The sequence below is a fragment of the Mustela nivalis genome (genome assembly GCF_964662115.1).
Source record: "Mustela nivalis genome assembly, chromosome: 16".
Lineage (NCBI taxonomy): Eukaryota > Metazoa > Chordata > Mammalia > Carnivora > Mustelidae > Mustela > Mustela nivalis.
In genome coordinates this window covers 15,941,800-15,959,499 of record NC_139035.1, presented here as the reverse complement: position 1 = coordinate 15,959,499, position 17,700 = coordinate 15,941,800, and the positions used below count along the sequence as shown (strand labels likewise).

At 39.6% G+C, this 17,700-nt stretch overlaps 1 protein-coding gene across 8 annotated transcripts in view; it reads right to left on the bottom strand.

Moving 5' to 3' along the window:
• Nucleotides 1-864: 864 nt before the first annotated feature.
• The window catches only part of CEP350 (centrosomal protein 350), a 152,919-nt gene continuing 136,083 nt past the window's right edge, over nt 865-17,700 (bottom strand). For all 8 annotated transcript variants that reach the window (XM_082701720.1, XM_082701722.1, XM_082701723.1 and 5 more), the window contains 2 exons: nt 15,407-15,529; nt 865-4,775 (listed from right to left, as the gene is read on the bottom strand). In XM_082701720.1, the coding sequence (XP_082557846.1) occupies nt 4,611-4,775; nt 15,407-15,529 (288 nt within the window). In that variant the 3' untranslated portion in view covers nt 865-4,610. The remainder of the gene's footprint in view (nt 4,776-15,406; nt 15,530-17,700) is intronic.

Sequence of the window (17,700 nt, the reverse complement as noted above, 5' to 3'; positions counted from 1 at the left end):
CGGGGTCGGTCCTCTTCTGAGAATTAATATTCACGGCTCTGCGGGGGTTAAAAGCACACCAGGGGTGGCCACCAGGAGGCTCCTAGAGCTAGAGCAATTCAGGCAAGACCATGGCGGCTACTTCCACTCTGGAGGGCTAGAGAGATTCATTCCCAAGTGCCATACGTTTCCATCTTGGAAATTCATTTATTCTTCTAGATCTCTAGCTCCATCCTTCTCCAAGCTTGTATTTCTAGAAATAAATTATAGCCTCCACACCTAGTCATCGGATGGCTGCTTTTTTGTGGCCCACTTAATTGCATGTGACTTTTCTGTATGTTATTTTGCAAGGGTGATCAGAATAAGTCATCTGGGGAAAACGTTGTTTGCCATGAATTGCAGGCAAGAAGCCCATCAAGAGCAAACACAGAGTTATAATTTGCCAGGGAGCCATTCTCAGACCCATCCCCACCCGCTGGGTTCTTTTTATTATATATTCTCAAATCCTGCGCGTGCTTCGTTTCCAGCACTTAACTGCGATTCGTCATGTATTGTTTTTGAAATTCTGTTTCGATGACTTTTTCATTAGACTTTCAGCTCCACGGGATCAGGGGCCATGGCTGTGCCTCCACTTCCTCCCCAGAACTCGGCACAGTGCTCAGAACGTGAAGGTGTGCTCCCGGATCGCACACACGAGTGACAAACGTCCAGGCTGTTCGGGTGTCTGGGGCGACGGCCTTTACGAGCGGAGGGGACAGCCTCTCCCCGCAGGTCCCCCGACCCCGCAGCCCGAGCGCACGTCCTCTGCGAGCCGACACGCAACTTCACGGGGACTGGCTTCTGATCTCGACTCGGAAGGTGAAAAAACGGAGACGTGACACAAACTTAATTTATAAATCAGTTTATTTACAGATTTTTATCTTTTCTTAAAGTACATTTCAGTTAACAAATCTATTTACACAGGTATACACGGGAACTCATCCCAGTTATTTTACAGATCATACTTACAAACCACACCCCAAGTCTTCTGTGCAAAGCTGCACCGGATGGGACTATTGGCTGAAAACGGCCTGATGAGCGGCTATTTACACATACACAGTAAACGGGTTTGTTTTTCATGTCTGCACAGTACAGTACACACACGGAGGCCAGGCCTCCCAGAGAACGCTTTGCAATGTGTTTACCGAGAAGGCTTTGCAAAGTCCGGAAGGAAAAGCTATTAAACACAGATAGGTTAAAATGACAGTACCTCCTTTACATCAGTTTACATTGTTTTCTTCACATTTTTATAATACAAAGATATTTTATTGAATTGCTGCACAACCAGTTCAAGATGATTTGTAAACATGTAAATTCCTACAATTTGCATTAAACATCATTGTAGTTTCTATCATTTGCTCTTTGAATTAATGTTTTCTTCACTAGTATTCTTAAGGTAGTAAAAGAAGATGTTAAGTTTGAACTTCTTGCAGAAAAGTTATGAGTCTCTAATGCTGTGCGAGGACACACTTTATTCAAGTATTGCAAAAAGCTAAGGCCACTTTTTTCAAGACAAGAAAGTGAACAAAATTGTTTTTATCAATAGGCCACAACACTCTTATGAGCATGAAATCTCTTTTGAAAGATAATTTCTCAGAGACCAGTAGTCACAGAAGGAATTTTCTTTTCTTTTGGGTAAAAGAAAAACCAATTACCTTCCTTATTAACTACTTTTGAGCTCTTCCCACTTTTCCCTAGAATAAAAATTCCTGTTTAGACCTGAAGAGGGAATCTATACCCTGTACTTGTTTAACCCAGAGGTCAGCACCCTGGGTAGCACAAATTATTTTGGACTCAGAACGAAATCTGAAGCCTCTATGTTGGTTTACTACTAAATTCTGATAGTGCTATTCTAAAAGATATTACTGCTGATGCAAAGATCTTCTTCTTAGAGGAATTATGAAGAAGGTGAAAGAGGATGGGAGCGTGGGGAGAAGGAACAAAGATTAGAAAGAGGGAGTATTTAGATTCTTGGTTAAGAGGCAGAGCTTGATTAAAAAGATCCCAGTATGGAACGAGCGGCTGGGGATCCACCGTCACCAGTCCTAATGCTAACACTAAACATCTTTTCAATTCTATCCAATAGTTAAAATAATAAGAAATCTGCTAATTATAGATTCCTCTGTTTGCTGCTACCAACCTACGGACGACCATTTCTAACAAGGAGTAAGACGGACCGACTGCTGCCTCTCGGCCAAAGCCCAGGATTCTGAAGACAGGAGACGGTGGGAGCACGCGGCGGGGGCCAATATGTGGTCCCAGCCATATCCTCACTACGGAACCCCAAGTCTGGAGACCCGACTCTACACACTTAATTAAATCTTTTTTTTTTTTTCCTTTTCTGGAATCATAATGTCATAAAGAGTAAAGATTAATCTTCTTATTAAAAATTGATTTAGGTCCAAATAATGAGAATGTAGAAAAACAACCTATATTCCTATTATATTATTTTCATATTCACTTATAAAAAATTTATAGCAGCTGTAAAGTTTCAGTATCATAAGGACAATGTAATCCTACAAACAGCCAGAGGGTGTAGACAAGATGTTTTTCTGTCTTCCAAATAACACGAACTAAAAAGAAAGGCCTTTGCTTTTCCCTGGCCAACGTGAAAACAACATCTCCACACTACTGGTTAATAACCCCAAGAAACCCTAGCTTCTCTTAGTCGATCTGCTCATTATGGCTACGAGACTAGAGCTCAACAGCAAAAGCCCAGAAGAAATGCTGGCAATGCATCAATCTGTGCATTTCCCGAGACCCAATCACCACATTTCAGTGCTTTCCTTATTCGTCAAGAGCTATCATACCAGTCATTGTGCAAAATGCAAATATTCCAATGATTATTTCGGTAAGTTTCTCATAATGACAAGATGAAACCAAGGCGGAATGGCAGTGTGCATAGTGAAACATCTGAGACGCAAAGGCAGGTTGGGAGGAAAGTTGCAGAAATGAACGAACGTGCACACTTAAAGATTATACCATCTTTGGGGTTTTTCTAACATATTTTGAAGCTATAACATTCCAGGATATTTGCAAAAATGAATCCAGTGGATGGATGTCTTATTATATCATGCTTCTAATCAGGACCTTCAATATTAAGGCATTTACATTCACGCCTAAGATTTTCCACATTCTTCTAGATTACTTGAAGAAGGACAGGACTGATTAAGAGAAACCAGTCAAGAAGGCAGGGCACTGAGGTCCCAGAGAGCATCACATATGCTCTAATGCAGCAGCTGGAGTCTCTGTATTTGTTTTCAGGTACAGGTAATAGTTGTGAGAAGCAGTGATGCAAGAGAGGCAGAACTGAGTTTTACAGTGTCTTGAAATAGCTTATTCCATTCCTGCTACAGCAGGTGATCTTGGAAAAGCTCATCTTCTTTTCACGGAATTAAACTGCCTTCTTCGATATGTGTATGGGTTTGTTAAAACCGTAGATTTCCTGTGCAAAAGACTAAGAACCACAGAAGCTTCAAGACGGAAGTTTTACTATTACAAGAAGAATCTTTCACTTCTGAATAGGGACACACATTTTCAACTTAATAATTGATCTCAGAATAAATTTTAAAATGTTCCATCGCGTAGAACAAGCACACAAACAATAGACAATATCTTTTTGTCTTTGGTGCACACACTCATTTCCTAAATCATTCAAGTAACAGCGTCTCTGACTTCTTGGGGAGAGACGGGAGTTGAACGTTTGAAGGCCAAAATGAATGATTTCCACTTCCGCCAAGCCTGGACGCCTGAGATGGTCCTGAGATCTGTGACTCCAGGAGCAGCTGGTAGAGGTTCAGGAGGAGCAAGAAAAGTGCAGGGAGAGAAGAAGGGGTAGAAGAACCAGCCCTGCATCTGTCCTTTGGGTCCAGTCTTCAGTGGGGGGGCATTCTTCGTTCTCATGCCCAAACAGAGAAAACTAAAAATAACGCAAAGGTTTAAATTCTTTAGATGGTGCCCAGAAAGCAAGGCTACCATGGATTTCTGTTAACTCGACAGTCCACTTGGTGCTTCTCAACTGCAGTAATGGAAGAAAATGGTCTTCAAAAAGAACTGAAATGAATTCCAGAATGTGAACTAGGCACACGTTCTTAGACTTGCCTATTTGGAAGTGGTGAGGGGTTTAATACTGTTTGGAGACTATAATGTCCATTTATGACTTTCATGGTGTAGACCAGGGTTACTTTTCAAAAAATGGTAGGACACAGAATTCTATATACCTCTCCTGCCCGACTTCAGACTCAACGAAGTGTTAGCCTCGTCTCAGCTAAGAGGTAAGTCTGGTGTTTTCAGCCCGCATCTGAGACCCAGTAGGGGTGGTAACAAGAGGTGGAGGATTATACTGTGTGTCAACGTCAGGAGTGCAGCCCTGCCCACCGAAAATCACCAACTAATCCAGCAGACAGTCTCTAAAGGCAAAGGCTGTCCTACCAGATACACCGCACTGTCCCATGAACTCCGAACCAGCAGTCTTTAAGGAAAGGTAACAAGTCCAGAAGCACTCTTGCTATGATGGAGATGGGGTGTGTATCAGGAGGCAGAAAGGCCCAGGACTCATGTTAGCACTCAGTGTTCGGTTTATTTGCAAGATGTCACACAAGTAGCATTCTCCCCTGTTTCTCAGTGATCTGATTCAGAACATCAATAGTATCTCTGATCAAGGTCTCAAAGATCCCGTCGGCTAGCTGCATCTTCACACACAACTCATCCTCGTCATAGTTCACCCACTGTGCCTCCTCCTCATGGAGCTCCTGGACCTAGGATTTCGAGAACAGGAAGGTTAGAAAATTACTGTCACATAAAAGCTAGGAAACTGACTGTATTGATATTATCATTGTATAATTCATATTAATCATATTTCCATCCCATTCCCATGAGAATACAGCCCAAGGCAATCAGAGAAAAAGGTAGTTTATATGATTATCACTAACCCTTTTAAAATTGCAAGAAGTTTGAAAAGACTCAACTGACTAATAAAAGTGGCTTCAAACCTGTCAAAATGGAATCTGACAATATTCCAGCATTTTATAGATATTAAGGTTTACAAGCATATTGTTGTCTATGACAATATAGGCGAACATGTGTAAAGATTTAAGGGGGAGAGAAGCATGTAAATTATTAGATATATGGATTTACAAATATAAAATGCATATATCCAAAGAAAACACTGAATGTGATTCTAGAGTATTATAAATAAATGAATGAAGTTTAAATATTCATTAGAGTATTTTAAAAATACATTATTGTTTGTTTATGATTTTATTTGTCCAAGATTTTTTGCTTGTTTATAATTTCTAAAGACTGCTTGTAAAAACACGGAAGAGATGTACAGAACACAATGAGACTGTGTGTGGCACAGAGGCCAGGAGCAGAAAGTGGACTGTAAACCCCAATCTAGTGAGGAATTCAGTGAAGTCAAACTGCAGCAACAGAGGGTCTCTAACCAGAAGTCTAACTTGGCGAAAAAGCCACGTGACCACAAATGCCGGGCTTGCCCTGATCATAGTCTCATCTTGAAAAAGGTAGAGGAAGCAAAGACGGGAACAGTACTCTGCTTCCTGTTAGGAGTAAATGAGAAAACTCTTGGAGGAGAGAGAGAGAGCCCATGGCCCTGGGGTCTGAGAGCAGGAGAAGGAAGAACAGCCTTGTTCGACAGGTGCCCCTGGCCAGGGATGACAAATACATGACACGGTGGCTGCCTCATGCTCTCTGGGGGAGGGGGGTGTTTGAAGGATTTGCCAAATAGCCATTTCCTTTGTTCCCTAACTTATGATCCATGAACAGATATGCCACCAAAAAGGGCTCCGTGGCCAAATAATGTTTCAGAAAACCCGACCTGGGAGGTTCACCTTGTACATCAGCTTATTAAATAGAAGTCCACCAGTAAAGAAACTTGTTTAATTCAGAGTTTCTATATTTATTTGATCAAAGAATCATTCTGTATGGCTGTGTAAGGAATGTTATTAACCTACCAAGGAACTGGTGATGCTCTCCTGAAGGATGCTGTAAGCAACAGCCTAATGCCACACTTCTCACACTTCTCAGTTTTGAGGGAGAACTGTGTTCTGGGAAAGCTAACAGGGTTGTCCCCCAAAGCTTTACTATCCCCATGAATTTTGTCCAAAGTTGCCCGGCTTTCCTTTTTAGAGGTTTTCTCTGCCTTTAACATTAAACCTTTTCTTTGAGCAAATTCCTCCCCACTGACAAGATTCAGGAAGCACAGTCCTGACGAAATCGGTGGTGGTCTCACAGGAGCATACAGGCTTGGGACAAGATCCGCGGTCTCGGCGCGCAGACGATGGGCCTCACTGTGCCGTGTGAGGTTTAGCAAAAGCTTTGCTCCTCCTCAGAGCAAGAACCGCTTTTCTCTCAGCTGGTGAGGACCAACATCATGCTTTCCGTTTTGCTTTCGCCATCCAAAAGCTTTGTGTTCGAAGCCCAACTTCGAACTGCAAATGTAGCAATCAAGGGGTTCTCACGGCCTGCAGATGTGCCTCCATTTTCTTCCGTTCTGGGTCCTGAAGCCTCTTCTGTCTTATTACATATTTCCCTTGCTCTTACCCACGTATCATATATGTATGGTAAGTTAATATATAGTATATAAATACATTACATTAAAAAGTCTAATTTTAGACTAATGTAATTTTAGTCTAATGTAATTACATTACATTAAAAAGTCTAACTTCATTTTCTTTTATTTTGACAGGGTATGAGGCGGGTAGGAAAGAAATGTGGCCAGATTTCAGCAAGCATAGGGCAGGGTCTTCCACCATATCCTTGCAGACAGGATGGGGAAGCAGAAATAGGTCAGTGAAATGGATTTGTGCTTTTTTGATTAAAGGACAAAATTACCACCAACCTGCAAGGAAGTTTCTGACTGAAAGACTCAGGAGCTTTTTCCTCTGTGCTCCCAATCCATCTTGCTGGTATTTCATTATTCAGCAAAACTGTACTCTCTGTTTCCCAGTGACAAGGACAAGTGTAAATAGAATGGGTTAAATATCTGGCACATGGATTTTTTTAATGAGTGCTAAAAAGCTGTATCCAGTTCATCATTTCTGGCCATGACTTGGATGAATTTTAGAAGTAATCAAGGTTGAGAGAGAGAACTATGTTGGAAGAACGCACTCAAAAATGTATTGGTATTTTGGACATTGGGGAGGGTATGTGCTATGGTGATTACTGTGAAGTATGTAAACCTGGCGATTCACAGACCTGTACCCCTGGGGCTAATAATACATTATATGTTTATAAAAAAATAAAAAAAATTTTAAAAATGTATTGGTAGTTTGAAACAAAGGGCCAAATTTAACAAGATGATGGAAGAAAAGAATAAGGTCCTGTACTTGGGCGCCCCAATAACTACAAAAGCCCTCTGGTTTTGAGGTTTTCCCAAGTTTTTCTGAGTCTCATGAGACTCATATAGTCAAAAAACAAATGTGGTTATAAGTTGCATTAACGGAAAAAGAGAGGCAGACACGGCCCGCGGGGCAGACACGGCCCGCGGGGCAGACACGGCCCGCGGGGCAGACACGGCCGGCGCCGCCGCAGGAACGCCGCTCCCGCAGCCCCTCGGCGCTCCTCTGCATCATCCCATTATCTCTAGCGAATTTTTCCTATGAGCATATTTCTTTCAAGCTACAAGACCCCTACCTTGTCACCATGACCCCCTCCATCTTTCACTTTACCAAAAAAAAAAAACCGCCTTTGAAATATCCACTTTTGCTCTCACTAATCTCTCATTCCCTCTTGAAAGCTACTGAAACCCAGCGCTGACCTCACACATCCCAGATTACTCACATTAATGTTAAGATCAGTCAAGACCTACGTATTGCTAAATGCCACGGTAAATCCTCAGTTCTTATTTTACCTGACCAATTAGCTATAGCCATGCAGTTAATTCCTCCCTCCTCCTGGAAACGCTTTCACCTGGCTTCCAAGACCCCACACTCTCCTGGCTTTCTTCTACCTCACTGGCTGCTCCTTTCTCATCTCCTTTGTTGGTTCCTCCTCATCACGGCCCTATTTATGGTTCCCAGAATGTTCTTCCCCTAGATGAGTGCTTGGCTCACTTTGTTTCCCTCCGTCCTTTAAACAAGTGTCATCTTCTCGGCAAGACCTCCCCAGCCATTCTCTAAACAACTGCCACCCCCAATATTCCCTTATTGCCTCTATATATTTAACTTATTTTATGTATCTGTCTTCCTCAGTACAATGAAAGCTCCTTGCATTTTGTCTGCTTTGTTTCACTCGTGTATTCCCAGTGCCCAGAGTATCACACTTGGCACACAGCAGATGTTTAAGAAATAACCAACTGGATTAATCTGAACTGGCCACAGGGGCTGCTGGAATCCTTTTCAATAATGCTTTAACAGGCAACTATGTGAAGAGTTTCCTCTAGTTCTTTCTTAACTGCTGTGAAGCACAGTATTTATGCTTACACACATCAGAGTGCCTTTTCCAATTAAACTGTTTTTACATGATTTAATTCTGTGCTAATAATCTTTTCTTTTATCACACAGGACTGCATGTTGATGAACCAGCGAGATGAAAGAAAATACTGGAATTGGTTAGAAAATTGTACCAAAAAAAACCTGACAATATGGCTGACATATTATATGACCTAATATAGAAAGATGGAGCCACAACATTCTAGGATTTAAATCTACTAATACTGTTTGGTTCTTTAGGTGGAAGTGACAGTGTCTCCTTGTTCTGAATCAAAGTGCTTTTATTAAGAATGCTAGACCAGGCACAGGTGGCAGATTTTTACAGGGCATGTACATTTTTAATAAAAAGATGGCCTTTTCACAACTTAAACCCATTATCTTCATAGTTAGCACCAAGTCAAATTTCTGACCCAAGTTCTAACTGACATAATTTAGACTCTGGCTGTTTGCAGGCGGGAGGGTGGGGAACAAGTAAGAAAATGGTTGTATATCAATACAAATGATTATATTAATAATACCTAGTACTTTTAAGAGCTTCCTCTATGCCACTTAGGATACAGAGTACCTCATTTGGTCGTTGCAACAACTCTCTGAGGCTGCCACGCTACAGATGGGGAGACTGAGACCGAGGAGACGAAGACTTACCTAAGTCACATTGTTAATAAGTGGTAGAGACAAGTTTGGAACCTTACAAGAGGTCTGATTCCACAGATCTTGCTCTTAACTGCTAAGCCATATAGAAGAATAATAAACCCCATCAATTTTAAAAGAAAAGATTTTACCTATAGTATTGGGCTGACCAAAATATTAACCTCTGTCTTCTCCTGCTCTTTTAAATTATATCCAAATATTACTTAGAAATAAAATTTGAGAAACTCCCATAGTACATTGAAACAAACCACCACCACCAGCACCGGCAGCAAACAGTAGAGTAAGATAATGCAAAAAACCTCTTATATAAACACAGAAATACTGGATAAAATAGAACAAAAAATATTGGTAATGCATAAAGAAATCTTGAGAAAAGAGGAAAATCTTAAGTACTGGGACAAACAGGAATTTTAAAAAGCAGCAATTGTTACATCTACTTAGTGAAGGAATTAAGAGTGATGAAAGAGAGAACAGGGCCAAAGGTATGTCCAGAAAAGTGCCACAAGGACCTGGAGACTTGGGGAGAGGAAACATTCTAAGAGACAATAGCTAAGAATTTTCCAGAATTCAGTAAAGATATGAATCCACAGATTTAATAAGCACAGTGAGTCCAAAGCAGGAAAAAAAAGAAATCCACATCTAGACATATCCAGAGAAACTGTAAAATGAACACACAAGAATCTTCCAACAGAAACCAAGAAGAAATGACAGATTCCCTGTAAAGGACTGTCGGCAGATTTCTCAAGACCAACAACAGATGTCAGATTATAATAAAAAAGTACCTTCAAATTGCTGAAGTAAAAGAACTATCATCCTAGAATTCAATATTTATGTAAACTGTAATCCAAGAGTAAGAGCGGAAATAAAGCATTTGCAGACAAAGACCTTACATTAAGTAAGTGAGATTAATGAACTAATTCCAAGTATGTACTTTAGGAAGACAGAAACTGGACTAAATTAAAGAGGGAGATGCAGAAACCGATTTCTGTCCTGTTTTTGAATTTTGAAATATTTCATGATTAAACACGCAAAAGAGTGCCTGTTTCGACAGCACATATACTAAACATGCAAGAGATTTAGAATAGCCAATAAACAGGTAAAAAATTAACCATGTTAATGATACAATTAGAGCAGAATGAGCTCATTCTTTTGGTAAAGATTTGAAAATCGGTAAACAGTACTGGCAAAGGCGAGAACCTCCACTTATCGTGCTAGTGAGTATGTATAATTGGTACAACCCTTTTGGAGAAGAATTTGACCACACATACAAAAGCCTTAATATTCTGCATATACTTTTAATCAGCAATTCTATTTCTAGGAGTTTATCTTAAGGAAATCACTGGAAATAAGTACAAAGATCTCATGCTGCAAGGTGTTTATTACAAAACCGTTTAAAAGAGCAAAAAAAAGTATTGACTGGTTAAATAATGGTACATCCATTCAATGGATTACTGTATTTCTAGGAAAATAAACTGGTATAAAGTTATTAAAAGTGATATAAAATAGAGGACCACTTGTGACAAAATAAAAAAAATGTTCATTTTATTAAGAAAAAAGAATCAGATCACAATAAAGAGATGATCTCATTTGTTTAAAAAAATTCTTTGTCTAAATAAGACCATACATCACAATATTAAAAGTTATCTAGATGATGAGATTATCATGATTTTCTTTTATCAGTATTTTCTAAATTTTCTAAAATAATCTTGATTATTTTATAATAAACATGATTCTTCTTTTGTACTAAGGGAAGAATTTTTGGTTCACATGTTATAAAATATTGTTTTGAGGGGTGCCTTGGTGGCACAGTTGGTTAAGCAGCTGGCTCATGGTTTCTGCTCAGGTCCGATCCTGAGATCCAGCCCTGCACAGGCTCAGCACTCCACACGGAGCCTGCTTACGTTTCTCTCTCCCTCTGCTTCTGGCCCTCCTCCCATGCTGGCATGTGCGATGTGTGCTCTCTCGATCTCTCGCTCTCTCTCTAAAATAAGTAAATCTTTTAAAAGAACTGTTGTTTTGAATCTCAATCTCTCTGAAGTGCAAAAACAACAAGATCTCCAAATGCGAGGCTGGCTGAGTCTAACTGTGGGAGGGAAGTTTATTTAGTATTAATAATTAATTCAAGGAGCTAGCAGTACCATTTAACTGCATATTAAGAAGAGGGGGGGAAAAACTCTTGAAACAAGTTACATAGGCCCGGGTCTCTCTGTAGGAAGGTGAAAAGTATTTTATGACCAGCAAAGGAGATATTCACTTAATATATGTGTTCCTATTTCCCAACTCTGAAATCTCTTGAATTGTTATATACAGATGTCACCCTCACCCAAGCTATAATAATCTTATACAATAAAAAGTAATTTTTTTTATTTGAGAATTTTCTGAGAACTGCTAGAGAGACAGATGTTACTTTTTTTTTTTTTTTTTTAAAGATTTTATTTATTTATTTGACAGAGAGATCACAAGTAGGCAGAGAGAGAGGAGGAAGCAGGCTCCCTGCTGAGCAGAGAGCCTGATGCGGGGCTCGATCCCAGAACCCTGAGATCATGACCTGAGCTGAAGGCAGAGGCTTAACCCACTGAGCCACCCAGGCACCCCCAGATGTTACTTTTTAAGTGACCCTGTCTGGCACCATTGGAAGCCTCTGCTGTCCAAAGACAGTATAGTGTATAGTACATCTAACACAGAGCCACAAACCAATTTACTTACTGTTCACTTGTGAGATACATTACTTGTCACTTCTGATTAATAATTCAAGTTAGAAGATACCTCCATATTGCTGCCTCCCGCTTCAGTGTATTTAATCCTTTCACTATTAAGAAGACATTTCTATAACCGTGTGAAGGCAAAGCTGTTTGTAACTAGCTAGAGGCCATGTGCAGTAGGGCCTCATTCTCCGTGTCATTTTCAACTGGCACACGATGCTAGTTTCCTCATTTACTTTGACACATACTCAAAAGAAACTTAGCTAAGAAGGTCTGCTTTAAAAAATAGCCACCTTCACCATATAAGCTATATCTAGCTTATATATTATAGTTATATACATACATAATTATATATAAAGAATATTCTATATTCTATATATATTCTATATAATATATATCTAGCAGGTCTGTTTTCCACCACACACTTAGTTCTTTTGAAGCATCTCCTTGGGGAGGTAGAGATATAGATAGTAGACATAGATACATTTTTAAGATTTATTTTTAAGATTTATTTATTTTTATTTGGGGGGAGGGGCAGAAGGAGAGGGAAAGAGAGAATCAAACCATTTTCCTACCGAGCAGTGAGCCTGACACGGGGCTCGATCCCACAACTCTGGTCAAGAGTTCATGGTCAGATCATGACCTGAGCTGCAATCAAGAGTCAAATACTTAACCCAGGCGCCCCACTCTCCCAGCATTTTTAACAGTTTTTTTTTTTTTTTAAAGATTTTATTTATTTATTTGACAGACAGAGAGCACAAGTAGGCAGAGAGGCAGAGAGAGAGAGAGAGGAGGAAGCAGGCTCCCTGCGGAGCAGAGAGCCCGATGCGGGACTCGATCCCGGGACCCCGAGATCATGACCTGAGCCAAAGGCAGCGGCTTAACCCACTGAGCCACCCAGGCGCCCCTCTCCCAGCATTTTTAAAACTGGAAATCTGATCTTGTAATTTTTCTTTCTTAAACTCCTTGTTTTTACAATAAGATCCAAAATCCATAACATGGCTTACAAAGCACTGGAGAATACAGACTCTACCTCTCCAGTTTTATCTCCTGTCACCTCCCACCACTAACATTTCAGCTCAAATCATGCTCCTCCTCATTTCAGGGCTTGGCGAATGTGGTTTGCTCCCCCTGAACTGTTCTTCTACCTTAGAATTCAGGTGATGCTTATTCATCTTGAAGATCTCAGATCAAATGTCCTCAGGGAAGCCTGCCTTGACCATCCTCATTAGATCAGTTTCCTCTGGTTTATGCTTCTACAACAGCTCCCATTCCTTTATTTTTATCTTTTAATTTAGAATTACACACGTGTGTAAATTATGTATCAATGGCTAGTTTCTGGCAGCAAAAAGCCATGAAGGTAGGCTCTACTCCTGTCTTGCTTACTACTGTCACATCAGTCCTTCAGCACAGTTCTCCACTCCAATGTGTACACTGAGATAATTTATAGAGGATGTGATCAGTTTAACTGATAGAAGGAAAATGAATGTTTCTTTCTTTCTTTTTTTTTTTAAGATTTTATTTATTTATTTGACAGAGAGAGACCAACAAGAGAGGGAAGACAAGCAGGGGGAGTGGGAGAGGGGGAAGCAGGCTTCCTGCCGAGAGAGTACCTGATGCAAGGCTCGATCCCAGGGTCCTGGGATCATGACCTCAGCTGAAGGCAGAAGCTTAACAACCGAGCCACCCAAGCACCCCTCTCTTTCTTTCTTTCTTTTTTTTTTTTTTTAAGATTTTATTTATTAATTTGACAGAGAGAGAGACATAGTGAGAGAGGAAACACAAGCAAGGGGAATGGGAAAGGGAGAAGCAGGCTTCCTGCTGAGCAGGGAGACTGATGTAGGGTTCAATCCCAGGACCCTGGGATCATGGCCTGAGCCGAAGGCAGTCGCTTAACAACTGCGCCCTAAATGAATGTTTCTTCACATAGTTTTTTCGTCTTTTTTTTTTAAGATTTTATTTATTTGAGGGGCACCTGGGTGGTTCAGCTGGTGTCTGCCTTTGGCTCAGGTCATGTCCTGGGATCAAGCCCCAGGTCCGGGTCTGTGCCCAGCAGGGAGTCTGTCTCTCCCTCTCCTTGTGCCCCTCCCCCATCCACCACTTGTGTTCTTTCTCAAGTAAATAAAATATTTTTTTTTAAAAGAATTTATTTATCTATTTATTTATTTGAATGACAGACAGAGCAGTAGCAGGGGGAGGGGCAGACGGAGAAGGGCAAGCTGACTCCCCACTGAGCAGGGAGCCCCAAGTGGGGCTAACTCGAGGATTCTGAGCTCATAACGTGAGCCGAAGGCAGACACTTAACCAACTGAGCCACCCAGGTGCCTCTGATATGCTTTCTTAATTACTAAAGAAGTGCTGGAAGTAAAATTATGGAAATTAACCACAGCTCAGACTTTAAGCCACTGTTGAAATAGGAGAACAAGTTCCTATTCTTGAGACGCAAGGATCTACAAAGAACTAGTTGGTTAAAATCTTGGCTCTCATTTGCTGGACAAGTCATTTAGTATCTTTGAGTCTAAACTTCCTCATTTATAAAACAGAATAACAGGAGTCCTCATATAATTACTATGTTTTATAGTTCGTCACTCTTTTCATGCATGAAAAAAGCCTGAAAAGGAATGGTAAGCTATAAAACACTAAATAAATGTTTACTTAGTGTAGCTGTTATTGAGCAAATGAAGCAATGGGAAGGCATATACTTGGGGAAAACGGGTTAATTTAAGTATTACACCCGTTTTCATTACATGAATATAAATATAAACAAGATAGAAAGTCCAGAATGAAAATGTTAGGAGATAAAACCTGAATGAAGTAACGAGTTTCCTAAAGTTTGCAATTAGTTAATGTTCTTTTATGGAAGAAAGACTTTTCTTCCTTTCCTTTTTCTTTCTACTTTGTTTGACACACAGTTTTCTTTTCTTTTTTAAAGGCTGAGCATGGAGCCTAATGCAGGGCTTGAATTTACAACCCTGAGATTAAGACCTGAGTTGAGATCAAGAGTCAGGTGCTTAACCCACCAAGCCAAAACACCTTGATAAACATTTTTCTAATGCTAAAAAAATATATCTCAAAATGGAATAAATACCATCCAGCTAACGTTCTGGATAGTAATGATGACAAAATGGTAACAACTAATATTTACTGAGTTATATACAGGGAACTCTTCTATACATCCATGTAATCCTCTTTAATAATTGTACTGGTAGATTGCAGACAGGGAAATGAGACATAAAGAGGTTAGACAATTTGTCCAAGATTACGCACCAGGTAGGTGGCAGAAAAGGGATTTAAATTCAGGTAATCTGGACTCAGAATCTACACTGGTATCTTTTTATTGAGAGAGAAGGTGAATGAGAAAGAGAGGGAGAGAGAATCTGAAGCGACTTCACACTGAGCACAGAGCCTGACATTGGGCTCGACCCCACAATTGCGAGGCCATGACCTGAGCAGAAAAACCAAGAGCTGGACGCTTAACCTACTGAGCTACCCAGGTGCCCCCTTCCCTTTCTTTTTAGACTCTAAATACATCTCGATTTTAGAAGAGATAATAAAAATAAAAATATTTCAGTTCTATGCACTGACCAGGATATGATCCACTCGATCTCTTTTCTTTCTTCCAAATTTCATCATTTTCTGCCAATCTGTTTTGTGGTTTGGCTCCTTTTTAAGACTAAACAACTTGAGTACTTCTGTGGCTATGAAGTTCTGTGAAAATAAGAGGACGGAATGAAACACAACCAAGTTCCTGGGAATTAGCGCTCATAATAGAGATGTATGCTAAGAATATGACATTTATAATAAAAAAAATCACAAGTTCTTCCATTTACTGTTCTACTTAGTATTTTGAAGACAAAAGCATTCCAAATGCTCATACTTTATTCACTTAAATAATTTTTGTTTTTACACAACACACAAAAGTAAAACTCACTGATGAATCTGCAAAGAAAAATCACTTTAGAGTTCCCTCTACCCAAGAACCCACCATCAGCTAACTTCAAGCTGGCAAAACTACTAAAGGAAGCATAAACTAAATCTCTGCACCTGAAAAAATCCCAAATAAATGTTGGAAACAATGCCATGTGAGCAAAGTACAGGCTTTGGCTAGGACAGTTAATTTTGAAGCAACATGACTGAGTATGTTGAATTAAAAAAATACTAATCAACACTTCAGTATAAAAAGCATGATAATTTTAGTATCAATATTTAAACTATCACCCTTAAAAAAACTTTACAAAATGCCATTTCAATATTGAAATTGGTGGGTAGCATCATTGTGTGTTATAAAGATATATGCATTCTGATGACTGTTGATATATATATTTTGTATCTTATTTCAACTTATTTGTTCTCTGTTATTAACAAAATAATTTGGGTTTTTACTACTTTTTATGGTTGTTCTGTTAAAAAACAATGTTCCTAATGGGGGATAAGATACATTTATGATTCAGAATCATTTGAGAAGATTCTCGAACCAATGTGTCCCCTCTCTCTCAAGGATGTAGCAACTTTGGAGGGCTGAAAGAATGCAGTACACCCGAGTTTTGAAAAAGCTCCCCAGGAGGTTCTGATACTCTATTTCTCAAAGTTGAAAATAATTTTAAAGTCTTTTTTTTTTTTAATGAATCAAATTAATCTTTGAAAACTTTTTTGGGGGGGGTACTACTTATTTCAATATAAGCTAGGGTCAGCAAACTTCAGTAAAGGGCCAGACTATAAAAATTTTAGGCTTTGTGAGCCATGTAGTCCCTGTCACAACTACTCAACCCTGCTGTTCTAGCAGGAAGGCAGCCATAGACAATATTGAAACAACTGGGTGTGGCTGTGGTCCAATGAAACGCCATTTATCGAAACAGGTGGGAGGCTGCATTTGATCTGTGGGCCATAGCTTGCCAAACTTTGATGTAAGCATACGTTGTATCTCATAAACATCTGTTGATGTTCTATGTGTACAAAATATTTTTAAAAGCTCTCTATAGTTAATACTGTATTGTATATTTATAAGTTGCAGCAACAGCAGATCTTAACATTTTTTATCACACAAAAAAAATTTGAAACAATATGTGATGATGGATGTTAGCTAGACTTGTTATGGTGACCTTTTCATAACAGATACAAATATCAAATCACTACTTTGTACAGCTGTATAACATGATGTTATATGTTAATTATATTTGAATTAAAAAAAAGACTCAACTGCTTAGGCAATGCTTCCACATTATATATCAGAATATTGTGTATGTTCTTTACTGTATTTTTTAAAAAATATTTTTATTTTTATTTATTTGACAGACAGAGGTCACAAGTAGGCAGACAGGCAGGCAGAGAGAGAGGAGGGGGAGAAGCAGGCTCCCTGCTGAGCAGAGAGCCTGATGTGGGGCTCGATCCCAGGACCCTGGGATTATGACCTGAGCCGAAGGCAGAGGCTTTAACCCACTGAGCCACCCAGGCGCCTCTACTGTATTTTAATAGACCACATACACTCCTCAATGACTAAGAAAATCCAGCAGTAAGATGAGTACAGGGAACCCCTGAACAACATGGGTTTGAACTGTGTCGGTCCATGTATACATGGATTTTTTTCACTGAATACATTAACAGTACCATAAATGTATTTTCTCTTCCTTAAGATTTTCTTAGTAACATTTCTTTTTCCCAGCTTACTTTAAGAATACAGTATATTATATATATACAAAATATGTGTTAATTATGTTATTGGTAAGCTTTCTGGTAGGCTATTCTGATAGCTAAAGATTTTCAGTTGAGTAGGGGGTTGGAATCCCTAACCACCGATGATGTTTAAGGATCAACTATAGTTAGAGGTATGCTAGCTATAGGGAAAATGAGCTTCCCGTGATCAAATAAAGTCTGGAAAACAC